The sequence below is a fragment of the Netta rufina genome, assembly GCF_964035555.1.
Source record: "Netta rufina genome assembly, chromosome: 2".
In the NCBI taxonomy this organism is placed as follows: Eukaryota; Metazoa; Chordata; class Aves; order Anseriformes; family Anatidae; genus Netta; species Netta rufina.
In genome coordinates this window covers 45,455,191-45,469,590 of record NC_140124.1, presented here as the reverse complement: position 1 = coordinate 45,469,590, position 14,400 = coordinate 45,455,191, and the positions used below count along the sequence as shown (strand labels likewise).

At 40.9% G+C, this 14,400-nt stretch overlaps 2 protein-coding genes across 2 annotated transcripts in view; one reads left to right on the top strand and one right to left on the bottom strand.

The window, feature by feature from the left end:
• The window catches only part of ACAD11 (acyl-CoA dehydrogenase family member 11), a 28,591-nt gene extending 25,721 nt beyond the window's left edge, over positions 1 to 2,870 (top strand). Inside the window, exons 18-20 of the mRNA XM_084282906.1 lie at positions 1,179 to 1,295; positions 1,695 to 1,804; positions 2,319 to 2,870. Coding sequence (XP_084139032.1) covers positions 1,179 to 1,295; positions 1,695 to 1,804; positions 2,319 to 2,433 — 342 coding nt within the window. The 3' untranslated portion in view covers positions 2,434 to 2,870. The remainder of the gene's footprint in view (positions 1 to 1,178; positions 1,296 to 1,694; positions 1,805 to 2,318) is intronic.
• A 1,235-nt stretch (positions 2,871 to 4,105) lies between these two features.
• Positions 4,106 to 14,400, bottom strand: part of DNAJC13 (DnaJ heat shock protein family (Hsp40) member C13) — a 53,509-nt gene continuing 43,214 nt past the window's right edge. The window contains exons 46-57 of the mRNA XM_084283066.1: positions 13,636 to 13,727; positions 13,206 to 13,305; positions 12,769 to 12,843; positions 12,525 to 12,637; positions 11,932 to 12,101; positions 11,548 to 11,590; positions 10,608 to 10,781; positions 9,614 to 9,793; positions 9,211 to 9,351; positions 8,588 to 8,731; positions 8,026 to 8,125; positions 4,106 to 4,914 (exon numbers count right to left, since the gene is read on the bottom strand). Of these exons, the coding sequence (XP_084139192.1) occupies positions 4,817 to 4,914; positions 8,026 to 8,125; positions 8,588 to 8,731; positions 9,211 to 9,351; positions 9,614 to 9,793; positions 10,608 to 10,781; positions 11,548 to 11,590; positions 11,932 to 12,101; positions 12,525 to 12,637; positions 12,769 to 12,843; positions 13,206 to 13,305; positions 13,636 to 13,727 (1,430 nt within the window). The 3' untranslated portion in view covers positions 4,106 to 4,816. The remainder of the gene's footprint in view (positions 4,915 to 8,025; positions 8,126 to 8,587; positions 8,732 to 9,210; positions 9,352 to 9,613; positions 9,794 to 10,607; positions 10,782 to 11,547; positions 11,591 to 11,931; positions 12,102 to 12,524; positions 12,638 to 12,768; positions 12,844 to 13,205; positions 13,306 to 13,635; positions 13,728 to 14,400) is intronic.

Sequence of the window (14,400 nt, the reverse complement as noted above, 5' to 3'; positions counted from 1 at the left end):
GGTATTTGATTAATGGTACGCATTAAAGTATAGCCCAGTACAAGGCCAAACTGGGATTTTGGTCTTTTCTAGCTCTGGACTTGAAATACAGTTTTGTGAGAGCGAGCTTCTCTCTTGGATCAAAAGGCAGAATAAGCTGACAGGCTCCTTTTAATAGGAATCCATAGGAATTTATGGGAATTTAGGAGGTAGCCCTATCACATTTCAAGTGTTCCTCAGCCTTACCCAGCAGATAAGATGACTTTATTGGAAAAAACAAACATGTAAAGGCAATGGAAAGAGGAAGCTGAGTTAGTGTCTGGCACAGGTTATGGAGAAGTTTGTATAGAGCCAGAGGGAACGAGCTTACAGATCCACTTTACAGTCGTGTCATTGCCAAACTTCCCTTCACTGCTACAACACAGAATTAATAACAGGTGGATGAGGTGCACTCTGCATTTGTCAGCAGCTCATCAAAAGGAAGACTGATGAAGACACAGGCAAGACAGGGCAGGAGGCAGCTGCATCTTCTACTACAGCCCGGAGCATGCCTGAGACTGGCAGAGGCTCCAGTGGGCTGTTCACTGACCAGCATCACATGAACGTTTTTCTGATGTGCACAGAGAAAACAGCTGAGAAGGAAAGGGCTGCCAGGATCAGATTTTGCAAGCAACTATCCCGTATTTCAAACTTCATTTGGATTAAGGGAGCTGCTAATTTATCACTGTGAAGACAGATGCAGCTGGCACCACCCTGCAGCTGTTTGCCAGGGTGTGTTAACACACCAGTACCAGTAGTTTACGAAAAACAACTGGTTTCTCTCTCCTCTTTCACCACCTCACCCTATCAAACACCCCAAGGTTTTCTATAGCGTGGCACAGCACGTGGAAAGAGGGTTGTGAGGTGCAGTATCAGGTAAAGGAAAGCAGAGAGTAAAAAAGCAGGCTTTGAAGGCTGTATTTCCCTCCCTCCTTGCTTGTCCCTGCCAGGGAAAGCAGGGCTGTGGCTTTTTTTGTGTTAAATATTTTTTCTTTTTTCCCTTCATAGTAAATTAGATGCATCTAACTAGCTTTAATTTACACAAGTTCCTCTCCAAATGACTGAAGGTATGCTGAGGAATACAGACACCTTCCTTAGGGCAGGTTTACCCTGGCAAGGTAGAAGGCATTAACTGTTATTTCTTTTCTCTGTCTCCTCAGGAAGTTGTTGCCCACTGGATTGCTGAGTGCCGCCTTAGCATAGAACAGGCGAGACTGCTAACGCTAAAAACAGCCAGCAAGATTGACACGTTGGGCAACAGAAGAGCTAGGAAAGAGGTAAGCTTGTTGGCAGCTGGAACCTGCGCTTTTTCACAAGATAACTGGTTGAAATTTAAACTAAAAATATTGCTAAAAGTTGGCCTAATCACAGAGTACAACTTCATGTTGCAATAGGAACTCTCATATTGAGATCGAAGAGAGAGCTCAGTATAAAAAGTTTAATTTTTCAATACTTATCAGATTGAGGAAGTAGAGCCTAGTCACCTCAACCCAATGGCAAAGTTTTGTGTTTTTCTCCTGGAGAGGATTTAACTCACTAAGGGAATGGGAAGAGCAGAGCTCTCATCCATCCTCTAAAGAAGGGATGCACTATGAGAAACCAGGCCTCAGTAGAATGGTTTGGTAAAATGTTCCCTCTTATGAAAATGTTGTTAATGTGTTCTCCTTTAACTACAGGTAGCCATGACCAAAGTGGTTGTACCTCGAGCTGTGCTTAAAGTGATTGACTGTGCGATCCAAGTGTGCGGGGGAGGTGGAGTTTCCCAGGATTTTCCTTTGGCTTCACTGTGAGTAAGGGATAAAGTAAAGGCTTAATTACTAGAGATAAGGTAATTTTATCATGCCAGTACATTTTTTTTTTTTTTTTTTAACCTCAGGGAGCCAGAAATCATAGTAAACAGGCCCTCTTGCACAACATGCTCTTCGAATTAAATCCCCATGCACTGCTTTATCCTTAGCAAAAAAAAGAGAAACACAACCAAAAAACAACCACCACCAAAACACAGAAGCTGCCAGTGGACCTAAACTGGTTCTTACAAGCAGCAGAGAGGATCTGTTTCTAAAGCTCAGTCTGATCCCTTATGTTGATGAAGTAAAGCAAGCCTTTGGGATTTCCAGCCCATGCATCTCAACCCTGCCAGAAGGATTTTGCTGCAGTACCTCCTGTGTTATGAACATCACCTCCTGTCTTTTGAGGAATCTCATTAAAAGGATGACTAGCAGAAATAGTTGAGAACTCCTGCTGTCAGACTAGTTTGCTACTGCAAAAGGGCTGTACCTAATTCAGATCTTCCCACACAGGTTTGCTTACATTCGCACCTTGCGCCTGGCGGACGGGCCTGATGAAGTTCATCTCTCAACAATTGCGAGGTGGGAGCTGCTCGATCAATCGAAAAAGCTAACTGCAAAAATTTGATGTCAGCATAAAGCCCTCTCATGTGGATGGAGGCCTTAGGAAAGATCACATTACTCAGTGCAATAATGTCTAAGCTAAAATTGGATCAATATAAAACCTTGATTCTGGTTTGAATCAGTATGCATTCTCAACCTTAACTTGTAAGTATTACATTTATTAATCAGGGCTTGCTCTAAGAGTTTGTAGAATGCCCTGTCTGAAGTAAGGGTACATGTAAACAGGATTTGTCTGGGTTCTTTATAACACTGATTAAAATCTATTTTCTAACAGGCTTAAAGTGCTTTATTTGCTTTGAGCCAAAACCCTCTAACTTTTTATTGTAGTCAAAGCAGTTTTCATTTGGCGATTTCATACGATTTATGGCAAGTTGACAAACTTAATTACTGATTAAATGACAAACCATTAAACAAATAAATGGTGTTCTTCCCCTTTCCAAAGCTCGGCTTCAGTCCAATACCCTTTCCTCCCCTTTACCCTGCTCTAAACTCTCCTCATTTTCACCAAATGTTACACTCTGAACTCCCTCTTCCTCCCTTCAAGTGGGGCTAAGGGCAGCACAGGATCTTGGACTTTAAGGTATAGCAGGTCGTTGTCATCTCCTGTTCCTTACGTTGTTCCCTCAAAGTCATCTCCCATTTCTCCTTATCAGCACCATTATTTATCATATTTCCTTGCAACTTTCCTTTTGTGCAGCCTCACAAGCCTCCTCCTGGCTGCAGCTGCTCCTGCCCTTTCTTGAAGATGTCTGAGATTCAGAGGCATCTTCTCCTCTGAAGAGCTGAAATTTTGGCTGGAACTGAGACTGGTTTGCACAGGGCAGTTCACGTTTCCCTCAGCCACCAAAACAGGCTCTGCCATTCATGCCCATCTCTGAGGTTCCCAAAGGTCACAGTTCCTCAGTGCCGTGTCTGTAACAATCCCCTGACACAAGTTACTTAGCACAGAACTCACTAATACAACAGAAGCAAGCAGATGACAGAAAACAGCACTGTCATTAGTTCTATTTTCTATAGAAGTAGGACAGTACAGGTAGAATATTTCAGCTTTTACGGGGCGATCGACAATTAACTTAATGATAAAAGTGATTATGTTTCTGCATAACCAACCTTAGCCTGATGTCAGAGCTCAGAAAGAAATAGCTGTAGGGCGTAAGGTCAGAACTTGCTCCAGTTTCATCCTGAAGACTGAGGAGAACTAGATGAGCATTCACTTGAAAGGCATTCCAACAAGAGCTGCTGAAGTCAGGGTGGTACAGTTACCAAGTACCTGCAACAGGAAGCTTTCTGCAAATAAGTTTCTTTGTATCAGTTCATTATACCTACAAAATAACAGCTTTCAAGCAAGTGATAATGTTTTTCTGTATTCCCACTGGTATTTGTTTCTTCTTGCCATGACCGTTTCCCAGGAAACTAAGGATGTCAACAAGTCAGTTACTGAAGTGAATTTCAAATACAAGACAACCTACCCTGTACCACTATTCATCATTTAGTAGCTCTGCTCTGGAGTGTCAGAGCCTGCACAACATATTTCTCCAAGCAACAAGTCCTAGGAACCCCGTTTAGCCACATACAAATTAAGGTCTTTGGCCACCCTCATTTCCCATACCCTCAAAGAACTGCTACATAAGAACACCAACTTTATCTCATTAACAAGGCTCTTAATTCCCTTTATTTTAAAATTTTATGTACATATGAATGATCTGTATAATGTACACTCAATATAGAAAGTTTTTATATACTGGATAATGTATAGAACATTTCACAATTACACTAATTTCTTACATAACATGTCAACCTTAAGTTTTTTGCTGAAGCTTTTTCAATTTGGTAAAGCCAGTTATACATACAAGTGTCTAACGCTGTTTGATCTCAGGAAGATAACGTTAATGATTAAGGACATCAGTGAACTGGTGCGGGGAGAAACCCTTTGGAAGTCAAGTTCAACGAGGAGTGATCATGTCAGACTGGGAACAGAAGGGATGCCCTTTTAGTGGGGGTTGGTTGGTGAGGTCAAAGTGATTTTAGCCCAATTCCTCTAGACTGTAGCTCAACTCCAGTCATGCTAAGTCATAAAATATAAAAACTAGGAAAGTTTGATTCACAGTCTTGTAAACAAATATAAAGGAACAAAATGTGCTTACGTACAGCAAGAAAAAAAATTCTTGCGTACCCATTTCAGCTGATCCACAGAGTGCTTTCTTATGTTACAGTGTGATAGTTAGAATCACCAACTTTTTCCTAAAAAACAGTCATAGAAAAAGGAATAACACTGTCATTAAACACTTGGAAAGGCAGCAAGTTCACTTCAATGTGTTGGAGGAAAACGCTGTTCCTCATCACTGGCCAGTCTGCCTTTGTGCCTCTTTCACATGAATTTCTAGTCCTTAGCTGACATCTCCCACTTCGTTGTCTACCGGGGGTGGTATGTTGGGCATTACAGATGACGTCGTCCCTGCAGTAAGGTAGCCAGCAACTCCGGGGCCTTTTGGGAAGAAAAACAGAATACTGGTGATTAGTTTAGCTTCTAAAAAGTGATTTAACAGCTTCATTTTAGGCTCATTGATTTTTGTAGGTCTCCTCCAACTGAACTACTCTAATTTCCTCTGGTAGCTCAAATACATCATCCAAGTCAACCCAACAACCTAACCAAGCATTTAAGTTTTCATTTAGATCGTACAATTCATGGGAATCTAGGACCAGCAGCAATTAAGGCAGCTTAGTCCCTTTAGTCACTAAGTGGGTTAGCTTGTGTGGACCATTCTCAGACTTCACAGTACTTTTCCTCTGACGTGCCAAACAAGTCGTAAAAAAATCCACCCATTACCCAGCTCATTTTCCACCACCGAATTGGCAGTACAGAGGAGGCACTTTCTGCACCGAGGAGAGGACCTGCTGCAGGTGAAATGCCACCACCAGGCTCTACATTTATGCTTTCACCACTAAGGATTTCCCTGCCACGTATTTAAAATGGAAGCTCACTGTGCTGCCTCAAGCCTGTCTACGGGCTTTGTGCCCTTCTGTAAAAACTCAGCTTTGCACTGCAGACATGGATCCTCTCCTCAAAGCCTAGAGGTAACATTTAGTCATAAAGAAACTAGAACCAAATGGAATAAGGACTCAGTGCTGCAGCATGAGGTGTTTCAGCAACAATCCTTATAAATCAGTGATCATAGAGAGCTGCCAACCCTCGACGTGTTCCTGCATCAATAAAGTTACTGACTTGGTATCTTACCTTCAGCCTACACTGCTGATCTTTGACACAGTAAGTTCTGCTGGCTTCTTTGCTCTCCCATTAAGTCATCTTCACCAATTTCTCCTGTATTTATCATCCCCTTTACTCCCCACCCTCCCTTCTCCCACTGCAGCCAGAACATCAGAGCGTGGTTTCCCTCACCTCAGTGCAAACAGTCCTGTGCTATGACTGCAAGCAAGGAAACAAAGCAAGCAGTGCCTTTGGCACAGCAATCCCTGGCTTTGGAAGGGATTCTCTGACAGCACATCAGTGGCATCTGAAGGGCCAGACCCACTTGTACACGGCCTAGTACAAAAATTCCACTAGTGCTCTCGTCCCTCTAACTCTTTCATCATGAATTATTCCCAAAATGCTTCAGGAGTTAGTTCATCCGTAGAGCCAGCCAGTATCAGCTGCTGCAGATTTTAGTTTTCTGCTGCGTGCAGAAAGAAGGCAAGTTTGTCAGCGTTTTGCAGTCCGGGAACACACATTTGTTACAATTCGGTGACATGCATCCGTTATTGGGAAGGTAGCAAAGGCTGCGTGCATTTTGCAAGATGGTATCTACCTGCTTTAGAGAGCTACACAGAAGTTAGCAAGCTGCCTGGCAGAGCAGATCTAAAGCCCACTTCTCAGGTGAAGGGGACTGCTGCCAGTTAGAAGGGAAGGAGAAGAGACACCTGAGGGAAGAGAAATAAGCAAGGGAAGTTTCAAGGGAAGTGCAAATAGCAAAGCAATTTGAAGCAAAAGGTAAGGCAGAATATAAGATAAGGCAGGTTAAAAAAAATCGCAGTTCATTTTCCATCTATACTTTTGTGTCTTTTGTTACTTTTGTAACAGCATCTTCGTTCTGTATTTGCAAGCACTTCAACATCAAGCAATTCAAATGCAGCACAGTCCCTAAGGCAGTTAGATAGCTACGTTGCCCCCAGTCCCAAGCTTGTCAGTTTCTGGCATGTAGTTTCAGCTCTTTGCCAGTAATTGGACAGGGTTTACAGCGCATTTCTAAACCATAATACCTACAAAATACCAAAGAAGTCAGCACCAACTGCATCAAGAGTTTTTGCCAAAGTGGCACTAAATTGCTATAGAGCAATAATCAGTAAACTCCTGTTCAGAGCTGAAGCACTGCATTTTTCCTATGTGGAACGACACAGGAGGTGTTGCCACAAGTGTCTATGCACCAAACAATAAGCAGCTGCCTCTAGAATGTGAAGTTTTAGACTTTAAAAGCTTTTTCTTCATTTTCTCAAAATACATGCCAGGATCATGCAAGGAACTTTTCTGTCTACATAGCCATCTGACTTACACACCTCTATTTCAATTGCACGCAAAAGCTCAATCAAGATTCCCACATTAAACTAAATGAGAAAGTTCCACGCAGCATATGGAAGTGCTCACACTGACTTGTCACAAAAAACTAAAGCCATAGTCGGGAAGCTAAACTAAGAGATTAAGTATTTCTTGCACTCGCTTAGCTGCTGACTAGTAAGGATTCAAAAGTTTGAATCAGGTTTTGCATTAGAAAAAAATTACTATAATGCAGTTATACAGAACAGTTTCAGATTCAGCAAGTAATCTGTGATCAAGTACAGCACAAACAGCAGGAGCACTCTTCCACCCTGCAAGCGAGACTGTGGTGGCACCCCTGGGGCACAACTTCAGTCCTGGCACCCGCAGGGGGCTCACCCAGAACACACCCCAGGTGTGTTCCAGTGTAAGCTGCACGTACAGGTACGAGGCCGTTCCCACCAGAGAATGGCTCTGCCAGTGCACTGAGCCTTACTGGGAAATGGCTTCACACTCAGGGCTGCTAGCACTCAAACTGCTCTGGTACCATCACTATGTGCCTTGTGCTAAAGCAGCGTAATTCACGTGGCCCAATTAATGTAGTTCAGCTACTTAAAGTACCACTGCCTTTCAGACAAAACCTAAGTTTGATTTTTGAAGAGTTTTACCTCCCCCATCCCCAACTTCAGAAAGCAATTTGCTGTAGGACTCAGGTACACTGAACCTAACAAAGTGAGAAGTTACTCTTGTTCAGTAGATCTCAATAAATCTCTACCACTACAGCGTACGTGCAAGACTTGCCTGTGTCCAGACTCCACTGCTCTGATATTTTTTTTAAGTAGATACAGCAAAGACTATTCACAAAAATACATTATTTACAAGGAAAAACAAACAAACAAACAAAAAAAAACCTTGACAAATACTTTTAGAAGTTTAACATTTTTACAGCATTTGCTGTTCAGGCCACATGACAGCACTAGATCCTAAAGATAACTACTATCCCCAGAGTCAAGCTGAACAATCGAGTAACAGTTTGCTATGATTCAAAACAAATAGAAAAGGGTTGCTGACCTGTGAGGTATCCTGCTGTTTGTGTCTCAGAAATGAACAAGTCATGTTTCTGATCTTTGAAGGCACTCCACACAGAAGAACGGGACAGAATTTCATTTACCTATAGTATTGGAAGAGATTAAGAGTAAGACTTGCCATACTCTAGAGGAATAAACTTATTTTCTGGAACCAAATCTTTCTGAAGGGATTACCAAATAGTACAGCGTATACGTCCATAGTGTTGCTGCAGTTGTCTACAGCAATATTCATCAGGACAAACAAAAAAGCAATTTACATTTCTAACAGAAGTCCTGAAGAGTTATCAGTAAAAACCTAGCTGAAGGAAGCTTAAAGAACATTTCTGGCACTTGGAATTGGTCTTTTTGCCTAGTACTCTTCACCATACATTGAAGCAGTGACTCCTCCACAGGAAACAGATTGAGAAGTTCCAACATGCCATAATTTTGTAGATACACAATATTAACATTCTAGGCTTGACAGCCATAATAAGATTAAACAAGGGATGTTCAGAGTCGGATATTCTGTATGTACAAAGCTCAATTCAGCACTTTTCAGCACTTACCTGTTCTCCATACTGTAGGCTGCGAGACATGGATTTCAGAGTTTTAACAATCTGAGCTTTTGTCGCAGATGGGCTTTCCAGGTTCTCAAGACCAATACCTTCAAGCAGCTTTAGAAGATAAGGGACCAGATCTGCTTTCAAAGCCTAAAACCATACACAAAAGAGGTGTTTTAACACAGACTAGTAAGTTCCACGTGTTCCAGATGTCTTACGTTCTTGGACTGCTATCATTAGCACGAACCAAAAGTAACAACAGCTCGTATGAAGTATGTTTAGCTAGGCAGTTTTCCTGAGTAACCCAAATAACCACAAGCAAAAGCAAAGATTGCTGTCCAGCAGTTCAGCTCTGTGTACGCTTATGTACAATTTCAGTTGATTTAGCTGCCATTCTCATGTTATGCTTTCTCAGCAGCCATGAGTCAACACTACCCTATGCACAGTTCAAGCTTCAATGCTCGGGCAACATCCCTGGCCAGATCTGCATTCGGGATTTCTCACTTCTCCAACATGAAAAGCACATTTTAAAGCCTCCTAGACACTGAAGTTGAATGGTACCTCTGTTCCTATGAACAGATTAGGTAGCCAAACATCACGTTTCTGTAGACCAAGCACATACTACTTACTTGAGCTACTAAGTCATTTTGTTCCTTCTGAAACATTCGATTAAGTGCTTCACAGGCTACACCAATTACATCTGGTCTCTTTTTCATTCCATTCATGAGAGGGCTAATGGTCTCAAGCGATGCCATTGCTCGAACACAAAGCTATGAAGAAACAGAAACAACCAGAATACGTGATTTATTTTACGCTAAGCTTGATTATGGCAGATCTGGTCAGCCAACCATAAATTCCCATAAGAAACAATGTTTCTCAGTTCCTTTAACCTACAAATTCTCCATTCATCAACTAAAGTCCCTGTTCACTTGGTATGTGGTATTTACAGTCAGCATAATTCCCTTCTACAAGCATTACTAACCACCACGAACTCCAACTACACTGTTCTGGACTGTTTAAATGATTCTGTACCTCATTGTCAGACAGTATGTGCATGACACGAATGGCACTTTTCGGAATGGCGTTGTTCTTGTGGTTCATGGCTTGGAGGATCTTGTGAAGATGCCCAAGTGGAGGGACTTGATCAGCTAGCTGAGGCTGAGCACTGAACAGGCACACAGTTGCTGTGGTAATGGTTTCTAAGGTTTCCCCCTGTAGGAAAAAAAACAAAACCAGATAATATAACTCAGTAAAGCCTAACAAATCCCCAAAACGGCAACACTTCTCTTGTTCTGCATTAGATTTTGTTCCTAATGTTTTTATCATGTGATTTTGCTTTGAAACTTAAACTTTAGGAGAATGCAATCAGCTCCAAAAGCAGTAGACGTTCACTGAATCTCAGGAACCCAGATTCCATAGAAATTAAGCACCATTTTCAGTATCTAGAGAAGCCAATGTCTGGCTGTAGCCTGTGCACACACAGCACCACAGGTGCTGATGTGCCCAGGAAAAGCCTGACAACATTAAGTCAGTAACTTAATGATATTATTAACCGAATGTTTAACATCCTCATTCAAACTACAGAACACTAGCTCTACTGTATTAAGCTAATTCTTAGGCGGGAACCATATTTAGGTCATGTAACTTACCCCATCAGAGTGGGAAATCAGTGTTAGAGAAGGACATTAGAGTTGTCAAGACATGAAAGTTTAGGATGCATAAAGCAAGAGCTATTTTCTTGGGTTGGTCAGTAAATGAATAATTAAGAACAATTTCTTAAGTCTTGTCACTACTGTAACATAAGCCTTCAAGACTTACCAGAGCTAGTTCTATGGCTTCTGAGGCTTTAGAAGCACTGACTTGTATTTAGAACTTGTTTATGTAAAAGCATGTAGGTATGTTTAAAGTAGACAAACCATTCGTGTTGTGAAGAAAGCGTGAGAACTGAAGTTAATCAGATACTAGAAGACCAGTAGCATGAGGCTTCTAAACAAATACAAAGAACAGAGTAAAAACTACAACTTACATGGGGGTTATTTTTCTCCAGTAGTTCAGTAAACTTTTCCAGCAGTGCAATGAGAAATTCCCTTGGTTTCCGTAAAACCCAGGCCGGCTGGGCAATAAAAATCCTTAAGAAGACTCCCCCCACCGAAAGTTCACCATCTGCCTCACCATACACCACAGCAAAGTCTTCAGGCAGCTGTTAAGTTGTAAAGAAAACAGGGAGTTATTACTCAGCAAGGCATATTTGCAAGATCTGTAATTCTAACATCATAACTGTGGGACTGAACTATTCTTCAGAATGGAGCTGTGGGAAGACCAATAAGCATCTCATTTTGAAGAAACATGAGGTAAGAAGAGTAGAAAGAACATCAGCATGCAGGTCATACTGCTACAGTGGACTTTTATTTCAAAGAACATGAGTTGCTGTGTCTATGGCTATACTGGGGTAAACATTAACAAAAGAGAAGTATCAGTAACGTGACTGATAAAACAGGCCTCTCCTTTCTTCTGCCGTTATGAAGGTATCGTGGAAAAAACAGACATCACTGATTGACCTGACATGACAAAATGCATCAGGACAATCATATCTGAGATGCAGTGTCTTACTAACATTTCTGAATGTTTTCTAACCCGCTGGTTGGTAAATAGTTTACTATAGCTATGTAATAAGTGACAAGATTTTTTCCAGCAAGCCAGTACTTTCCTTGGTCACTGAATTTTTAGAATGGCCCAAACTATCAGAGAACTTGAAGTATTGGCAATAAAACCACTGCTAAGTGTCTGATTTCAAAGCATAAGAAGTAATGAAAAATAAAAATAAAACAGTTATCACAGCACTGAATTCCTGTTGGTACACTGAGTAGTATGAAGAAAGCACATCAAGAGAAAGTTAAACAGGCATGTGTTATCAGCTGTCTTGTATTCTCCCTAGGAGCATCTCAAACAGAAACAATAACTTTTACCTTCCAGTTAGTGTCAGGGTTGTCCCTCTGAAGTTTAAAGTGCCTTTAAAAAAAGAAAAAAGATGGTTTAAGGAGCAGAAGAAGCAGCAGTCTTTCCCTACTGTGACACCACATCAGTCTCCCTCCATTTGTGAAGTATTTCCCATAGCTTAAAACCCCATTCTCCTCCTGCTAAATGTTGTGGCAGTAAACACTTATCTAGATGCATAAACCACTGAGTTATGCCTACAGTATACCACAGGGAACATTTCCTTTTCACTGAAGTCTGGATTGCAAAGATTCTACATTTTACAGACAGAGCCCTGTGATAGTTTTTCCCCAATAACTCTGGTTCACTAAAGGAGCATCTCCGAGGAAATGCTTAGGCAGCAGGTCTCCACGTACTCAAGCATCATCTCTCGAACTGTCGTTGATACTTTCTCCCTGGAGTTGTCATTCCAAATTAACTCAGGATTTTCATGAGTTCCCTCAAAGATATGAACAGCAGCTTCAGGGTTGTCTCTCATAGCATCCATGAAGACACCAGGTAAAAACTTCATTAGTGTAATCCTAACCTAGAAAGGATGAACAAAATCAACATTTAGAATTGTGTAACACCTAAACAAACAAAAAAGACCCTTACTGAAAAAAAGGTTGAGAACCTCAGTAAGTCTAGTTACCTGGATAGTAATAAAATACACCCAGTATTATCATTTTAGATAGTCACAGCTAGAGACGGATTTGAAATTGGGGTCCCTAATGACAAAGTCAGTACAAACTGGAACCTGGAACCAAACTGCTTGCAATAGTTACAACAGATACAACACTTGTAGGAATCTGCTCAGAAATTTTAAAAAATTAACTGCTTTTTTTGAAAAAAACTACTTTCCTCTTCACATGAATGTTTAAATCACAGAACTGTTGGTATTGTTCAGTCTTTAGAGAAAGGCTGTTGCTGTCGAGACAAGAGTTCCAACAAGAGCAGTTCAGATTCTTACCTTTGGACCCACGAGCTTATCTGCAGTCATTTTGGCAAAGAGCTCTGCTGTTTGGGCTCGGACCTGTGGATGAGTTGAGTTGCAGAACATGTCCAGTAAGTAGATTAAAGCACCTGTACAAAGAGATAGGGAAGCATTCAGTTGTGTTTTTTTCTGGTCACAAGTAGTATAAAATTCACTGATTTGACCATCATATTTTGAGTCTACTGTTACAGAAAAAATAGCTTTCAATTTACTACTCTACCTTTTGCCATGGCCTCTTTAATTATTTTTGTGCTTGATGTCAAAGCGTACAAAGTTTCAAGGACCAGTTGCCGACCTGTCAAGATAGATAAGTAGTATTAAGAACTACCATATAGTTTAACTCAAAGATAAACTAACAACGAACATCAATCATACATTCATTCTATTACAGAAACTTATTAATTACTACTCAGTTCCTGAAAACAATTAGTCAATGAAATACTATGCAATTCAAATGCAATTTGAATACCTGCAATTTAAATGCTTCAGCTCACACATTTAAGATAAACAGGTTACTTAAAATGGCTTTTGTAATCATCCCCACTGGGAGTACTGTTTTAACAGTTAATAGTGAGGAGTTCAGTCAACTGCATTCTAACAAGCTTTTGAATCAGAACACTTTGCCTTGCAAGACTTCAAGAATTATACAGTACATACTCGAAGGTAAGGAATGCAGGAGCGCCAGTAAGTTTGCAAGAACCATTGCTTCAGCAATGTTATTAACACATTCTTGGTTACTTGTCACTATGTTCACTACCTGTAAAAGGTCAGAAACAAGACGCGATTACATTCTAGATTTTCAGACATCACTAGGAAAATTCAGTGTATAATGAAGCAACTTACTAGCCAACGTAACTACACTTACAGTGCTCACTGCCATGAACTTGACTTACCTTGGGGAAGAAGGGGACAAGGAAAAGTGAAAAACTATCAGTTGTTCCCCAGGGGAGCTGCCTGACACCCAGGATCCCTATCCTCAACATTTTTTTGGTACTACTCTAACATAATCAATCTGGTTTATATGCTAATTGCATAGGGCACCCATCGTTTTGGTTGCTTGTTTTGGGTTTGATTGTTTTGTTTTTACCTCCAGAGCCAACTGCTGCACCAGGCCAGCTCCATGAACACGCAGAAGGGAAAATATCAACTTAAAGTGACCTATGCATTCACACTCAGAACCTGCAAGAGATCAAGCAAGTTATTCTCTTCACATGAACCAAAACACTCACCGAAGGCCATCCCAAGTCTACATTTGACTATACATAAAGACAGTAATGTGTATAATCTGGCACAGTAATTGCAACAGCTCCTGCAGAACAGTAACTACAACAGAATTAAATTAAACCCCGCATATTAACCTAGCTTCCACAAAGTCTTGATCAATGGTATTTCAAAAGAAAAGGGTACTTCCTCTAAGACAAAAAAAACTGAGCTAGTTCTTGGATTATCAATTAACTAATGTAACTAACATGCATTCTTACAAGACAATTAAAGAAGTTCAGTTATTTTATTTATCGTTGGTCACCAGTACTTCACTTGGCTTCAACTACACGATGTTTTGGATTCCTACAGCTGGGAGGACAGATACTATCTATAACAGTAACAGTTGCCTTCAGGGTTACAGTTGCCAAATACAGAGAACCCTAACTGGTATCACAAGAAGCCATGACTAACGAGTTGCTGTTACAACAAAAACATTTTAAATCACAGCATCTCAGACTTCTGTCTATACAATGGTATTTGCACTCACGGGTGTTTGCTGGTGTTAGCTGCCCACTCTCAAGAGCATCATCTCCTCCTACTTAGGAGGAGCAAAAGCACTGACATGTTTTCAGGTGTTTACTGCTATGCA